At 43.3% G+C, this 15155-nt stretch overlaps 1 protein-coding gene across 1 annotated transcript in view; it reads right to left on the bottom strand.

Annotated features, from left to right (window-relative positions):
* The window catches only part of LOC111979475 (A-type potassium channel modulatory protein DPP6), a 139359-nt gene extending 124472 nt beyond the window's left edge, over window positions 1–14887 (bottom strand). The window contains exon 1 of the mRNA XM_024010050.3: window positions 14142–14887. Coding sequence (XP_023865818.1) covers window positions 14142–14336 — 195 coding nt within the window. The 5' untranslated portion in view covers window positions 14337–14887. The remainder of the gene's footprint in view (window positions 1–14141) is intronic.
* Between the last annotated feature and the right edge of the window lie 268 nt (window positions 14888–15155).

The following is a 15155-nucleotide window of genomic DNA, read 5'->3' as shown; positions in this document are numbered from 1 at the left end:
TGCTCTGGACACTACGCTGACAGACACAGCAAACCTTCTTGCCACAGCTCGCATTGATGTGCCATCCTGGATGAGCTGCACTACCTGAGCCACTTGTGTGGGTTGTATACTCTGTCTCATGCTACCACTAGAGTGAAAGCACCGCCAGCATTCAAAAGTGACCAAAACATCAGCCAGGAAGCATAGAAACTGAGAAGTGGTCTGTGGTCACCACCTGCAGAACCACTCCTTTAATGGGGGTGTCTTGCTAATTGCCTATAATTTCCACCTTTTGTCTATTCCATTTGCACAACAGCATGTGAAATTTATTGTCAATCAGTGTTGCTTCCTAAGTGGACAGTTTGATTTCACAGAAGTGTGATTGACTTGGAGTTACATTGTGTTGTTAAGTGTTCCCTTATTTTTTTGAGCAGTGTATATATACTGTATACCACAGCATTGTTGAATACTCGTTTCTGGTTGGCTAGAAGGCCATTCTAGAATGGACATTAAAACCAGAGAACGAGACAGTTGGAAAAGATATCAGAGCAGGTGAAAAGATATCGGGGCACCTTGCAATCATGACTCAACAAAATTATGCTCAATATATGGCGCATTGAACAGTCAGCCCTGTGCAGACTGACAATATCACATTTAAGAAATGTTTTCTAACAGAATTGGCGCAATGAATACACCCCTGATCACACACGTACATAGTTCACTTTCATAGCAGCCACATACAAACAGCTTGTTGTATATATAATTCCTTCTCGCATCTACAGTGGGAGAACAAGTATTTGATACACTGCCGATTTTGAAGGTTTTCCTACTTACAAAGCATGTAGAGGTCTGTAATTTTTATCATAGGTACACTTCAACTGTGAGAGACGAAAATCCAGAAAATCACATTGTATGATTTTTAAGTAATTAATTTGCATTTTATTGCGTGACATAAGTATTTGATCACCTACCAACCAGTAAGAATCCGGCTCTCACAGACCTGTTAGTTTTTCTTTTAGAAGCCCTCCTGTTCTCCACTCATTACCTGTATTAACTGCACCTGTTTAACTTGTTACCTGTATAAAAGACACCTGTACACACACTCAATCAAACAGACTCCAATCTCTCCACAATGGCCAAGACCAGAAAGCTGTGTAAGGACATCAGGGATAAAATGTAGACCTGCACAAGGCTGGGATGGGTACAGGACAATAGGCAAGCAGCTTGGTGAGAAGGCAACAACGTTGGCGCAATTATTAGAAATGGAAGATGTTCAAGATGACGGTCAATCACCCTGGGTCTGGGGCTCCATGCAAGATCTCACCTCGTGGGGCATCAATGATCATAAGGAAGGTGAGGGATCAGCCAGAACTACACGGCAGGACCTGGTCAATGACATGAAGAGAGCTGGGACCACAGTCTCAAAGAAAACCATTAGTAACACACTACGCTGTCATGGATTTAAATCCTGCAGCGCACGCAAGGTCCCCCTGCTCAAGCCAGCGCATGTCCAGGCCCGTCTGAAGTTTGCCAATGACCATCTGGATGATCCAGAGGAGGAATGGAGAAAGGTCATGTGGTCTGATGAGACAAAAATAGAGCTTTTTGGTCTAAACTCCACTCGCCGTGTTTGGAGGAAGAGAAGTGTGAGTACACCCCAAGAACACCCTCCCAACCGTGAAGCATGGAGGTGGAAACATAATTCTTTGGGGATGCTTTTCTGCAAAGGGGACAGGACGACTGCACCGTATTGAGGGGAGGATGGATGGGGCATGTATCGCGAGATCTTTGCCAAAACCTCCTTCCCTCAGTAAGAGCATTGAAGATGGGTCGTGGCTGGATCTTCCAGCATGACAACGACCCGAAACACACAGCCAGGGAAACTAAGGAGTGCTCCGTAAGAAGCATCTCAAGGTCCTGGAGTGGCCTAGCCAGTCTCCAGACCTGAACCCAATAGAAAATCTTTGGAGGGAGCTGAACGTCCGTATTGGCCCAGCGACAGCCCAGAACCGAAGGATCTGGAGAAGGTATGTATGGAGGGGTGGGCCAAAATCCCTGCTGCAGTGTGTGCAAACCTGGTCAATAACTACAGGAAACGTATCATCTTTGTAATTGCAAACAAAGGTTTCTTTACCAAATATTAAGTTCGCTTTTCTGATGTATCAATACTTATGTCACGCAATAAAATGCAAATTAATTACTTAAAAATCATACATGTGATTTTCTGGATTTTGTTTAGATTCCGTCTCTCACAGTTGAAGTGTACCTATGATAAAATAATACAACCTCTACATGCTTTGTAAGTAGGAAAACCTTCAAAATCGGCGTGTATGAAATACTTGTATCTCTCTCTCCTCTCCCTCCCGAGATGGGTCGAAGTGGTTTCGAGAATATGCCATGTTATTATATTCATGAACGACTTGGTCGCGAAAGTCGGGCCATGGGTAACAAGGCTAAGCAAACTGGGTCAGTGCATGGTGTCTGTGTAGAGCTGATAGTCACTTTGCGAACCTAGTGCAGATACGGAATCTAATCAGAGAGATCTGCGAAGAGAAATTCAAGTCCTATTGGTCTGATATTAAAGTAATTCAATGTTAGACTAGTGATCTTGGTCAGGGGACTAGTGGTAGATCGTGTTATTGATACATCGAAAAGCAGAACTTAGGTTATAGGTTGTGGTGTTTGAAGCTGAGGGTTACGAGCCTGTTGGTACCAGAATTAGCTAGTGGAGTGTTATACGTTGTCCTGTAGGTAGTTGGTCTGTGACCAGTGGTTTAGATGGCTGACACGACGTGCTAGGGCGAGGCTGTGATGTGGTGGCCTCGATCATCCATGCGCTGGTAGCTAGCCCTCAGATCGCTGCGAGTCGTGAGAGCCTGGTCTCGGACCTGCGAAGTCTGGGTTCATGACTTCAGGCGTCCGCCTCGGCACAATGAGTGGTGTGTGGGTGTTCATGAGCCTCGTGGGTAGGAAGTGCATAGTGGCAGGCCACCCGTATGAGCTGCGTGAGATGGGTTACATGCTACGGAGCCACTTCCCTCGTAGGGTGTCCGCTGTGCCGGTGTCCTGGTGGTTAGCTCGGGTCTGTCATGCTGGAATCCAGCCACGGGACCATCAAGCTCTACTGAAAGATAGGTCGGCGCGCAAATCTCACTATTACTTTCGAATCTATCTACACAAACCACTCCAACGCTATACCGCTCGGCACTGTGGCTAACAGCCTATCTTGCGTCGTCTTCTGTAAACACCCCTCTTGCCATGCTCTGTACATCGGTCCTCCTCCTCAATGATCTTCTACTTGGTTTCCTCCCCCAGCCAATCTTCTGCTTTACATTAATTACCGACCGTCATTGTGTTAGCTGAACAACACTAGGGCTGGCTAGATCAATTGTGTTTGACGGCCACTGTTGTCAGTTCTAACGGCAACCCTGAGCCTACCGCGTGCTACATCAGGCTAATCATTTAACGCCTGGTACCCGCTGCTTTCTAAATCTAATTTACTAATGCTTCCATGGAGTTACTTGATGTGGACATAAGTTCTATGTAGTCATGGCTCTAAATGTAAGTACTGTGTGCCAATCCCATAGTCTGTTCTGGGACTTGCGGGGACTGTTGAAGAGACCTCTTGTGCATGGCTTGTTGGGGTATTGCAATGGATGTCTGAGCTGAGTGCCAGTAGTTTCACACCGGACTAGCTCGCGTTGCTATTCAACATGTAAATACCTCTCCATAAATACAAGTAGTGGTGAAGTCAATCTCTCAGTCCACGTTTTGGGAGCAGAGAGGAAGATTGACATGGATATTATTAATCTTAGACTCTCTGTGTACATCCAAGGGCTATGCCGGTGTACTGCTCTGTTCTTGAGCGTCAATTATGCACCACTTTTTTAACTGTAGCTGTAATTTCTCTTCTCGTTTAAGGCAACTTGAACACTCGGAGGCCTGAACAGGTAGTCCAGGTGCGAGAAAAAAAACTAGCCTGTAGGAGACTCTGCCTTGTTGATAGTGCTGTTAAAGAAGGCAAGGACGGCGTGCTTTTATTGTGGTACAAGAACTATCCCTCACCCATCATTAACCTACCTGTTATCAATATGTTGTGCCATGACAGGTACTCAATCCTCGGATACTCACACTATGGCACATAGCAGTTTTCATCCCACTCTAACTCGCCTCACTTCGGCGACATTCACCATTACAGAAGATTGCGTGAGGTTCAGTGGAATGCATTGTCATCCCAAACAACTAAAGAATAGCTGGTGTCTGTTATCTTCTTTGTTGGTTCTGAAGTGTTGATGCGACTAGACTTCGATTTCTGACGCGGCAGGTCCATTCTGAAACTAACTGCCAGCTCTTTGTTAAGAGTTGCGTCATTTCAGTCGGCGGAGATGTAGTGAGCTCGACATGTATATTGGTGTGGGTCATCCTCCATGGGTACATAGACTTCAGGCACTGGCGTTTACTCAAAGCATGTCATTGTCGTTAGTAAATTGATTTGGCGCTCCAAAGTTGAAGGGCCATATAACGACAGCCTGCCCTGGGGAATTCCTGATTCTTACCCTGGATTATCGTGGAGAGGATTATCCATTTAAAGAACACCTTTCTGTGTTCTGTTAGAACACGGTAACTCTTTATCCACATTATAAGCAGGGGGTGTAAAGCCGTAAAAAAAACAACCACCCCCCCCCAATTTAACGGGGGGGGGGTTTTTTTCCAGCAGGACAGACTGATGATCGGTTTTTTATAACTATGATGTATCTCAAAAGCCGCCACTTGATGGAGGCGCTACCAGGAGACAGGCCAGTACATCAGGAGACGTGGAGGAGGCCGTCGGAGGGCAACAACCCAGCAGCAGGACCGCTACCTCCGCCTACAAAGGCGGCGGTAGCGGTCCGCTACAAAGGTAGCCATGCATGGTTTTGGATTGGAGGCAGACAACCCAATTCATTCCTTTCTATTTTGAGCAATTGTCTCTTCCATTTTTTTGGCAGAGCAGTGATGAGTTGGTTATACTTTTATATTGAGCATACATCTCCATACACCTTTGTTAATTGCTTGTGTGACATAATTTTACAGTCCTTATTTACAATGTCATTCATAAACATGATACCTTCCTTAKACATTTTCTCCAAGAAAATGGGTCTTTCCCCTATCAGTACATTGCCATATCAGTACTAAGCAATATTATTTACTGTAATATTTTTTCTGCCTCTTTTGGAGGATGAAATTGGAATTGTAACCAACTGTATCGCTTCATTTAAAAAGGAGGATACTTTAAACAGGGATCCATTGTCAATCCACCGKAAATTATTGGTTTTAATCTGTATAATGGCAAAAAGACCCCTTTTGAACATTGGATATGTCTCTCTTAGTTGCCTGCTGGAAAACCAGTTTGGATTTAGATATAATTTTGGTATAACGGAGGCTTTAAGAGAGAGGCCTTAATATTTAATAGCAACCCTCCAAACTCATGTTTATTATATAAATATGCTCATATAACTTTATCTGGTTTGCCATTCCAAATAAATGGAGGGGAAAAATCTTGCATGACTTGAAATAGGATTCTCCTGGACTCGGTTTGGAWGACCCATTTGCGACCAAGCTTTAACTTCCTGACTGATGTCTTGAGATGTTGCTTCAATATATACACCTAATTTTCCTTCCTCATCATGCCATCTATTTTGTGAAGTGCACCAGTCCCTCCTGCAGCAAAGCACCCCCACAACATGATGCTGCCACCCCAGTGCTTCACGGTTGGGATGGTGTTCTTCGGCTTGCAAGCCTCCCCGTTTTTCCTCCAAACATAACGATGGTCATTATGGCCAAACAGTTCTATTTTTGCTTCATCAGACAAGAGAACATTTCTCCAAAAAGTACGATCTTTGTCCCCATGTGCAGTTGCAAACCATAGTCTGGCTTTTTTATGGCGGTTTTGGAGCAGTGGCTTCTTCCTTGCTGAGCGGCCTTTCAGGTTATGTCGATATAGGACTCGTTTTACAAGGATATAGATACTTTTGTACATCTTCACAAGGTCCTTTGCTGTTGTTCTGGGATTGATTTGCACTTGTCGCACCAAAGTACGTTCGTCTCTAGGAGACAGAACGCGTCTCCTTCCTGAGCGGTATGATGGCTGTGTGGTCCCATGGTGTTTATACTTGTCTACTATTGTTTGAAAGGATGAACTTGATAACTTCAGGCATTTGGAAATTGCTCCCAAGGATGAACCAGACTTGTGGAGGTCTACAATTTTTATTCTGATGTCTTGTCTGATTTCTTTTGATTTTCCCATGATGTCAAGCAAAGAGGCTCTGAGTTTGAAGGTAGGCCTTGAAATACATCCACAGATTGACTCAAATTATGTCAATTAGCCTATCAGAAGCTTCTAAAGCCATGACATAATTTTCTGGAATTTTCCAAGCTGTTTAAAGGCACAGTCAACTTAGTGTATGTAAACTTCTGACCCACTGGAATGTTGATACAGTGAATTATAAGTAAATTHATCTGTCTGTAAACAATTGTTGGAAAAATTACTTGTGTCATGCACAAAGTAGATATCCTAACCGACTTGCCAAAACTATAGTTTGTTAACAAGAAATTTGTGGAGTGGTTGAAAAACGAGTTTTAATGAATCCAACCTAAGTGTATGTAAACGTCCGACGTCAACTGTACAAGACAAAACCAGGTTAGCAGCCATAAGCATTTTTAACCCAGTCGCCTCGGTTGTACGATATATGAATATTTAAATTTTATCCACATACATTAATTAATTCCCACAATTGACAAATAATATGCGGATTAATGTAGGCACTTCCTCCGAAGGATTGTTACTACTCTCGCATTATTCAGCCTGACCTGATCTTAATGACTGCTTGTTTGATTTGAATAGACTAAAATGAACAGCTTTGTATCCGTAAAAAAACAAAACATGGTATTCTACCTCCATCCTGGTGCCGCAGTGGATTAATTCCATGGATAGAAAACACAAGATCATAGCTTCAAATCTCACTGCTGCCATGACACAATAAAAAATAAATGTGTTTACATGATTAATGCCTAACTAAATTAATTTCCATATGTCCTATCTGTGCTTGGAGCTCAAAAAAGTTACCCCAAAATAAGCTAGCAGTGTTATTAAAAATCGTATTGTGAAAGTTTTAATGAAGCTATAAAAAAAAAACTCAAAATAACCTAGAATTTCTGTTCTCAGAGCGTTAATAAAACCTCCCAGGAAAACTTTCAAGGAACCAGAGTAAAACGTTTTAAAACCTCCCTCTCTCCCCGCAACCTAAAAAAGAAACATTCCAAGAACAGGCAAAATGTTCACTTCTATTCTCAGAACGTTTGAAAAAGGTTCAGATTTACCAGTCAGGAAACGTATAGCTTCATTCCCATAACCAAAGTGAAACCAAAAACATACGTTCCCACAACTTTCAAGGAGCCAAATGTGATAGCTGAGAGGTAGGCAGCGCTAGCTTTGTCCCGATAATGAAACATATTTCGGACAATGACATAGGTGTTGGCAAGACAGCACAGACAGATCTGGGATAAGGCAGCGCAACTGTGCTACAGTAGGGCCATGTATGTAGAGGGGCGTGGCAGCGTGGCGGGGGATGATAGATGGCACGGTGCGACAGACAGACCTCGGAGGGGCGGCGGCACGGCAGAGCAGAGGGGATGCAAGGCCTGTTGAGAGGCCCCTGGGGGCCAGTGACAGAAAGGGCATCCACATTAACAGACAGAGCACTTAGGAGAGGTGAAAAGGATCATATTCACATGCTGCCTCGAGATAATACATAATAGGCCCAGTTTTGGGCTTTCATCTAAACCTGTTTGTTTAGGAGAAGCAATCCAACTGCCATTGTAGGCAGGTGCATCATGTCAGTCGCCATGGTTGGAGCGAGTGGCATGTCGTTGGTAAGGGCATCATGTGTATGCTGCGTCATCTCCAGATGGCAATCGAATGGCACCCTGGAAGCAAGAGTGAGTGAGGAGAGATTATGCCTCACCCTCTTCATCTTTGAAACCATGGCAACACAGAGCAGGAGGTCCTAGCTGAAGGAGGCTGTGGTGTGGTGAGGAGAAGATGGCCTCGGTGGCCGCATAGACATAAAATGATATYAGCATAAAAGAGAATTAGTCATTCTATTTCTATGGGTGGCAGGCTGCTAAGTACACTCTCTGTTCTTTACAACAGGGAGAATGGGCATGGCCTGGATGGATGGATATACCAGAGACATACTGTATAGATGGCTCTGGGCTACACAAACCATCCACTATCTGACTCATTGTCTGCTATCAGACTAGCATCTACATGTAAGTGGCAGAGCGTCCCGAACAGCAGTAAAGCATGTGGAAAGCCTAATGATGCAGCCATATCCCGGGGCATAATAGCAGGATATTGTTAATTGCATTGCCACGGCTATTAATATGGACTATGGGAGGAAAGAGAATATTTGCTATCACTGTTCTTTTTTCCTCCATTTGACTGCTCTTAGTAAGCTCTGTGTCAGCTCTCCTTGACCCAGACACAAGCCACTCCGAGAAAAGCATTATTTGACAAATGCCATCCTTTTAAGAGAATCTCACTCCTATTTGTTTTTTCTTCCAAACTTTGTCCCCCCCAACACTGGAGTGATGCCTGGGATTTAGGCCAAGCTTTACTCATGGCTAACTGCACAAATCTAGAGTGTGTGCTTATAGTAGCTACTATCCAGACCAAAATTGTCTGGACAGGCAGGAGTGGGTCCAGAGCAGAACAGACTAACAGGAGTTTATTCTATTCTCGGACTAACAGACAGATGGAGCTAGATGAGGCTGCCCGTGTCTACCAACCAGAGTAACAGTACCCATCTAAATGAAACATCTCCCACTTCAATCATGCCCTTTGAACTCCCATGCCAAATCAGTACCACACAAAGGGAGTACATGATAACAGAATAATGTACCTACTAGGAAAGGGGTTTCATGTTTGATCAGATTTCACTGGCTATTATTTTGATCAAATAAAATAATGTCTATGATATTGTTTGAAATTGAATCTTTATGAGTCATTCTTATGTAATGTTTTGGGAAAAACAGCAGAGTTGAGATGAGCTTTGTTTTGGGATAAATAACTTGCAATATTTATCTGAAATGTTGTGCACTGAGAAATAAGCAAAAAAACAACACTCATATGAGAGAGAGAGAGAGAGAGAGAGAGATAGAGATAGAGATAGAGATAGAGATAGAGATAGAGATAGAGATAGAGATAGAGATAGAGATAGAGATAGAGATAGAGATAGAGATAGAGATAGAGATAGAGAGAGAGAGAGAGATAGAGATAGAGATAGAGATAGAGATAGAGATAGAGATAGAGATAGAGATAGAGATAGAGAGAGAGAGAGAGAGAGAGAGAGAGAGAGAGAAAAAATAGTCAGGGAGAATAACCTAACATGTTAGTCCCTGGAGACAATCTTTGTAGCCAACTACCCATGCTGTTTCACACCTAATCTTACCCAGCAGGCTCCCCAGAGGGAGAGTATGATACTTCTGTCTTTCTTCTCTGTTTCAGGACACACTTGAGTGGTTATCGTCATCGTCCAAGGGAGAGACGAACTCTTTTGATAATTGGTTGAAAATAAAACTGCTGTGCTATATAAAAACCCGGTTTTACATTTCAACATTATGTTCAGCTTTCAATTGAAATTTGAAGAATACAAGGTGATAAACTTCCTAAGGCTGTTGCTGAATAGCAAAGCGGATCAGGTCACACTTTCAGGAAATTATACCTTGAGTCTATTGTGATGAATTGCCCATTATAATTCAGCAGGGATGTAAATGTTTCAGTACACAATAGTAATTACAGACCTAATTGCCACATGTAATTTGTGAGCTTTAATGAATTCTGTAGAAAAGCGGCAGAAATGTGTCTCATTGAATGTTAGCTTTATTGTCAGTAAAAAAAAGTGTATAAACATTCACACAGCAATTCACATAGCACACCACCCCCCAGTGCCCCACAGCAATGAAAAGCCAAGCTACTGATGTCCTAGCTAACCTATAAAGGTAATTAAATTCAATGAAAATACAAGGAACTCAAATGTAAGTAAACATGTATGAATCAATCTCCCACTCAGTCATTAGATACCAAGTTCTCCTGCACAGTGTACACTCGTGTGTCACCTTTCTTTGTCAGGGGATGGAGGGACTTAACAATAGGATGTGCTTAAGTTCTCCTCTGTTGGCTGGCTGGGCACCCCGGGAAAGTCAATATGGCTACTGCTCACAAAGGGAGCCTGCTCCACAGGTCACTATCCTTTAAATGTCGCCCTATTTTAGGCTGCAGCAACCATGCGATGATTAATGACAGTCATTTTATTGTATTCCAGCCCCGACTGCCATTAGCAGTAGAGGGTAATGAGAAAGAGAAAGAAGTCTGGCTGATATCCCCTCAGGTGACTCTATAATACCATAGTACTGTGCCACATAATCCTGTTAACATATATAGGCTACATGGTGAGCATGCGATAACTAGCTGGCAAGTGTCTTCATTGACATTTTTAACCTCTCCCTGATCCAGTCTGTAATATCTACATGTTTCAAGCAAACCACCATATTCCCTGTGCCCAAGATTGCCAAAGTAACCTGTCTAAATAATTGCCACCCCGTAGCACTCACATCTGTAGCCGTGAAATCCTTTGAAAAGGCTAGTCATGGCTCACATCAACTCCAGCACCCCAGACCCCCGAGACTCACTCCAGTTCGCAAACCACCCCAACAGATCCACAGATGATGCAATCTCTATCACACTCCACACTGCCCTTTCCCACCTGGACAAAAGTAACACCTACATTAGAATGCTGTTCATTGACTACAGCTTAGCGTTCAACATCATACTGTCCTCCAAGCTCATCACTAAGCTAAGGACCCTGGTACTGAACATCTCTCTCTGCAACAACGTGCATGATTCCAACACCATCATTAAGTTTATCAACGATACGACAGTGGTAGGCCTGATCACCGACAACGATGAGACAGCCTACTGGGAGGCGGTCCGAGACCTGGCAGTGCGGTGCCAGGACAACAACCTCTCCCTCAATGTGGGCAAGGCAAAGGGGCTTATTGTGGACTACAGGAATCGGAGTGCCGAACAAGCCCCCATTAACATCAACAGGGCTGTAGTGGAGCAGGTCGAGCTTCARGTTCCTCAGTGTCCACATCACTAAGGACCTATCATGGTCCAAACACACCAACATAGTCGAGAAGAGGGCACGACAACGCCTCTTCCCCCCCAGGAGGCTGGAAATATTTGGCATGGGTCCTCACATCCTCAAAAAGGTCTACAGCTGCACCATTGAGAGCATCTTCACCGCCTGTTATGGCAACTGCTTGGATTCCGACCGCAAGGCGCTACAGAGGGTAGTGTGTACGGCCCAGTATATCACTGGGGCTGAACTCACCTGCCATCCAGGACCTCAGAGGCTGTATCAGAGGAAGGCCAAAAAATTGTCAGAGACCACCCAATGCATAGACTATTCTCTCTGCTTCCGCACGGCAAGCGATACTGGAGCGCCACGTCTGGGACCAAAAGGCTTCTGAACAGCTTCTACCCCCAAGTCATAAGACTGCTGAACAGTTAATAAAATAGCCACCCGGACTATTTACATTGACCCCTTTACTATTTATTATTAATAATAAAAAATTGCACTCTCACACACACACACACATGCATATTAATTCCCACTGAGTTCAAGAAAACAAAATGTCACCCCAGAAACTGTGAAACTCCTCAACTCATGAGGCAAATGGTAATTTCATGCTCCACTACTGCTTGAGGGATTTCAGGACTGAAGGTGTGCTGAAGGTGATACAGGAAACATAGCCATCTGTTTTTGAAAGTATTGGAAATAACCCTAGAGAATAAAAAACGAATATACACCACCATATTAAATCATGAAATTGAAAGATACTAATATTGTAATGAGATATACAATACATGTGCCCATTGTGGTAGGAAATTGGGGAACATGACACACTATGACAGTGTCGTTGTGCTGTGTGGTGTAGTGCTTTGTTGAGCGCGACAGAACAGTATCAGTGACAGAGAAAGTGTCTGTCGTTCCTCCCTTTATCGCCTGATTGTCATCACATCCTCACATTGACAGGCTCTATATAGCCTTGTTGCTGTCGCTATCTCTACCGAGAGAAAATATATGCGAGATTAACACTCAAAAGTCATCAATGTAAGGGAATTTCGTTTTTTTTTAACCTAAATCCAATGACATGGTGACATTTCTTGTTGTTTTCACGTTGCATTTATGTTAGTTGACAACTCAACTAAATGTCAATCAAAACTAGACGCGTCGGTGCCRAGTGTTTTTTAAACAGCAACACAGACATGAAGTGTTCAAAAACGACCGTGACGATGAAGAACTAAACATTTGTATTTATAATAGGAGGCCAGTTCTTCAAGGGATCCCGGGCCGCCTAAAGTGACTCTTCCAGCTAAGTTGCTGCAGAGTAGGTGAAGCTCTAGCCAGTATTATGAAAGGAATTTAGGCTTTGGCCCAATGACAACAACAGTTTATTATCAATACAAATATTTAGTTAATCATCGTCACGGTCGTTTTTGAACACATTATCAAATACAATTTTATTTGTCACATCCGCCGAATACAACCTTACCATGAAATGCTTACTTGCAAGCCCTTACCAGCAATGCAGTTCAAGAAACAGAGTTAAGAACATATTTACTAAATAAACGAAAGTAAAAATAAAATAAAAAGTAACACAATAACATAACAATAACAGGCTATATACAAGGGATACCGGTACCGAGTCAATGTGCGGGGGTACAGGTTATTCGAGGTAATTTGTACATGTTGATAGGGGTAAAGTGACTATGCATAGATAATAAACAGCGAGTATCTCAGTGTTGCCTAAGATATAGACTTTACTTAAGCAATAATACATGAGAGGCCATGTGTTAAGACATTTTTATCATGGCTGTGATGTGGTTATATCCACGAGGCRATGCCGTTGTATAATGTTCACTGTCATTCCACAACTCGACACATTTTGAGCTTAGGGATTCGAGCAACACTGGTTTCAAAAGGACAAACTAAAACAAACCGTATGAGGGGGCGACAGGTAGCCTAGTGGTTAGATCGTTGGCCAATAACCGAAAGGTTGCTGGAGCGAATCCCCGAGCTGACAAGGTAAAAATCTGTCATTCTACCCCTGAACAAGGCAGTTAACCCGCTGTTCCCCGGTAGTCCGTCATTGTAAACAAGAATGTGTTCTCAACTGACTTGCCTAGTTAAATACAACATTTTTAAAAAYGAGCATAGGTGTACTAATGCCTTAACAAAAGCAGGGAATACCTCCATGTCCAATTTCAGCACCATGGACAGGGCCATAGAAAGTAACAACGGCGTGAGCCTCGCCGCAAAAATGCCACTGAAGACTAATTATGATTCAAATGTAAAACCAGACTACATCAGGCGTATACCTATGCCTAATTATCTTCAACATGGGCTACAGAACACACTCATCTGTTGGACCTCCACATTTAAACATTAAAGTCCTCGCAAAACGAGAACCCGTGAAAGCTTGCCGACTTCGATGAGATAATTAGATTGCAAAAGAGGGACAAATCCCTGGCGTTATTACACCGGGTTTTAATTTGCATCTAACCTACAAATCAAAAGTTGAATTTGAATTAATTTCAAGCTGTCAACCAACAGACCAGGGAGCTGTGAAGGTGTATTCAAATGCCGTCACATACAACTTTAACCAGTTTAACCAAGTATCACAACACAGAGAGCGGGGGCCTATTCAGACACTACACAAGGCCAACCATCCAGATACAATAAGTATCTTCAATAGAAACCACGCCTCGACTGAGGGAGCATCTGACGCTCTGAAATCTGCATTCATAGCCTGCTGATCTGAAAATCACGGTGGTAGCACACCCTGTTTCAGTTGCAAAACCATTTAGGCAAGAGTGGACCAAGAACATAATCGCAGCAGCATGATAGTGTACACTCAAATAATGGGGCGAAAAATATAAAGCAGACAGGGGCTATGCAATCAGTTGAAGTTGTCAACAATTAATCAAGTGGTGCTTTCAATTATGAAATCAATACACCAATAGTTTAAAGTAGAGGTTTAGAACAAGGTCTTACATGCTCGTCCTCGCTCGCATTTTTCTTTCGGTAGGGAACATGGGCTCTGCCGTCGGCGACGGGCTGATAGGTCTTCCCTGTGTTGTTCTCCTCATCCGCGACYTGTCCGCCGAGTAGGTGGCTGGCCTCAGGTGGGTGCGGGAAAGAGTTATTCGTATTAATCTTACCGGTGAATCTCTGATACAGCGAAGCCATAAGTCCAGTCCAGACAAAACCACTACAGCATGTCAAAGCAAGAGACAGCTCTCGTCTTTGGGGACTTGCTAGTATGTGTAGGCTACTGCTTATTTTCTGTGCGCTTCGGAGAGCCGATGGCGGGTGGCCAATGTCTCCCTCTGGAATAAAGCGGAGATTGTTCAAAGACAACAGGTGAATAATCCCGATAAAATAACGTGTTAAAACTGAAAACCTTTTCCTGTTTTAATTAGAAAACAGATAGGCCTATAGGCTAAACAGCGAGTCCTCTGATCGATTAGCTGTTGGCTTTGTCCTAAAGGAGCGGTGAGCAAGGCTACATTAGGTGTCAATAGTTGGTGTCTGTATTCAGAGCACGTTGGTTCCCCTCTTCGGTTTGTTGATGCGTCCTCACAGCGACATAGCAGCCCGTCCCTATGGGTATCCTATCTGATTTTAAATACAGACTCAGAAATTGTACCCAATCAAAATAACTAAATAGGCTGATAGCCTCAACAGCTCTTTGGTGGTTAGACAGACCTGGTGTGTGTGTGTGAAGTGTGTGAAGCCTATGTGTGAAGGACGTAACCCGTGGCGCGTCCGTGGACGCGTTCTGCATGAGAAGTGAGGTAAGGCTGTGCACAACCTATCTCAAGAACACACTGCAGACTATAGCCTACTGCATATAATACACATTCATGGAGGGGTAGAGCAGATTTAATTTAATCCAATATTGCATTAAAGTTTTTTTTTAATTGTCCGGTCTCAAAAAAGTGCAAAAAACAAGCAGTAATGTAATTATTCTGGTCTTTATTCTGGTCGTTCCAGACCCTGTTAGTC

Source organism: Salvelinus sp. IW2-2015, linkage group LG19 (assembly GCF_002910315.2).
Source record: "Salvelinus sp. IW2-2015 linkage group LG19, ASM291031v2, whole genome shotgun sequence".
Lineage (NCBI taxonomy): Eukaryota > Metazoa > Chordata > Actinopteri > Salmoniformes > Salmonidae > Salvelinus > Salvelinus sp. IW2-2015.
The sequence above is the reverse complement of the archived record's forward strand: the minus strand, read 5'-3'. Positions and strand labels throughout refer to the sequence as shown.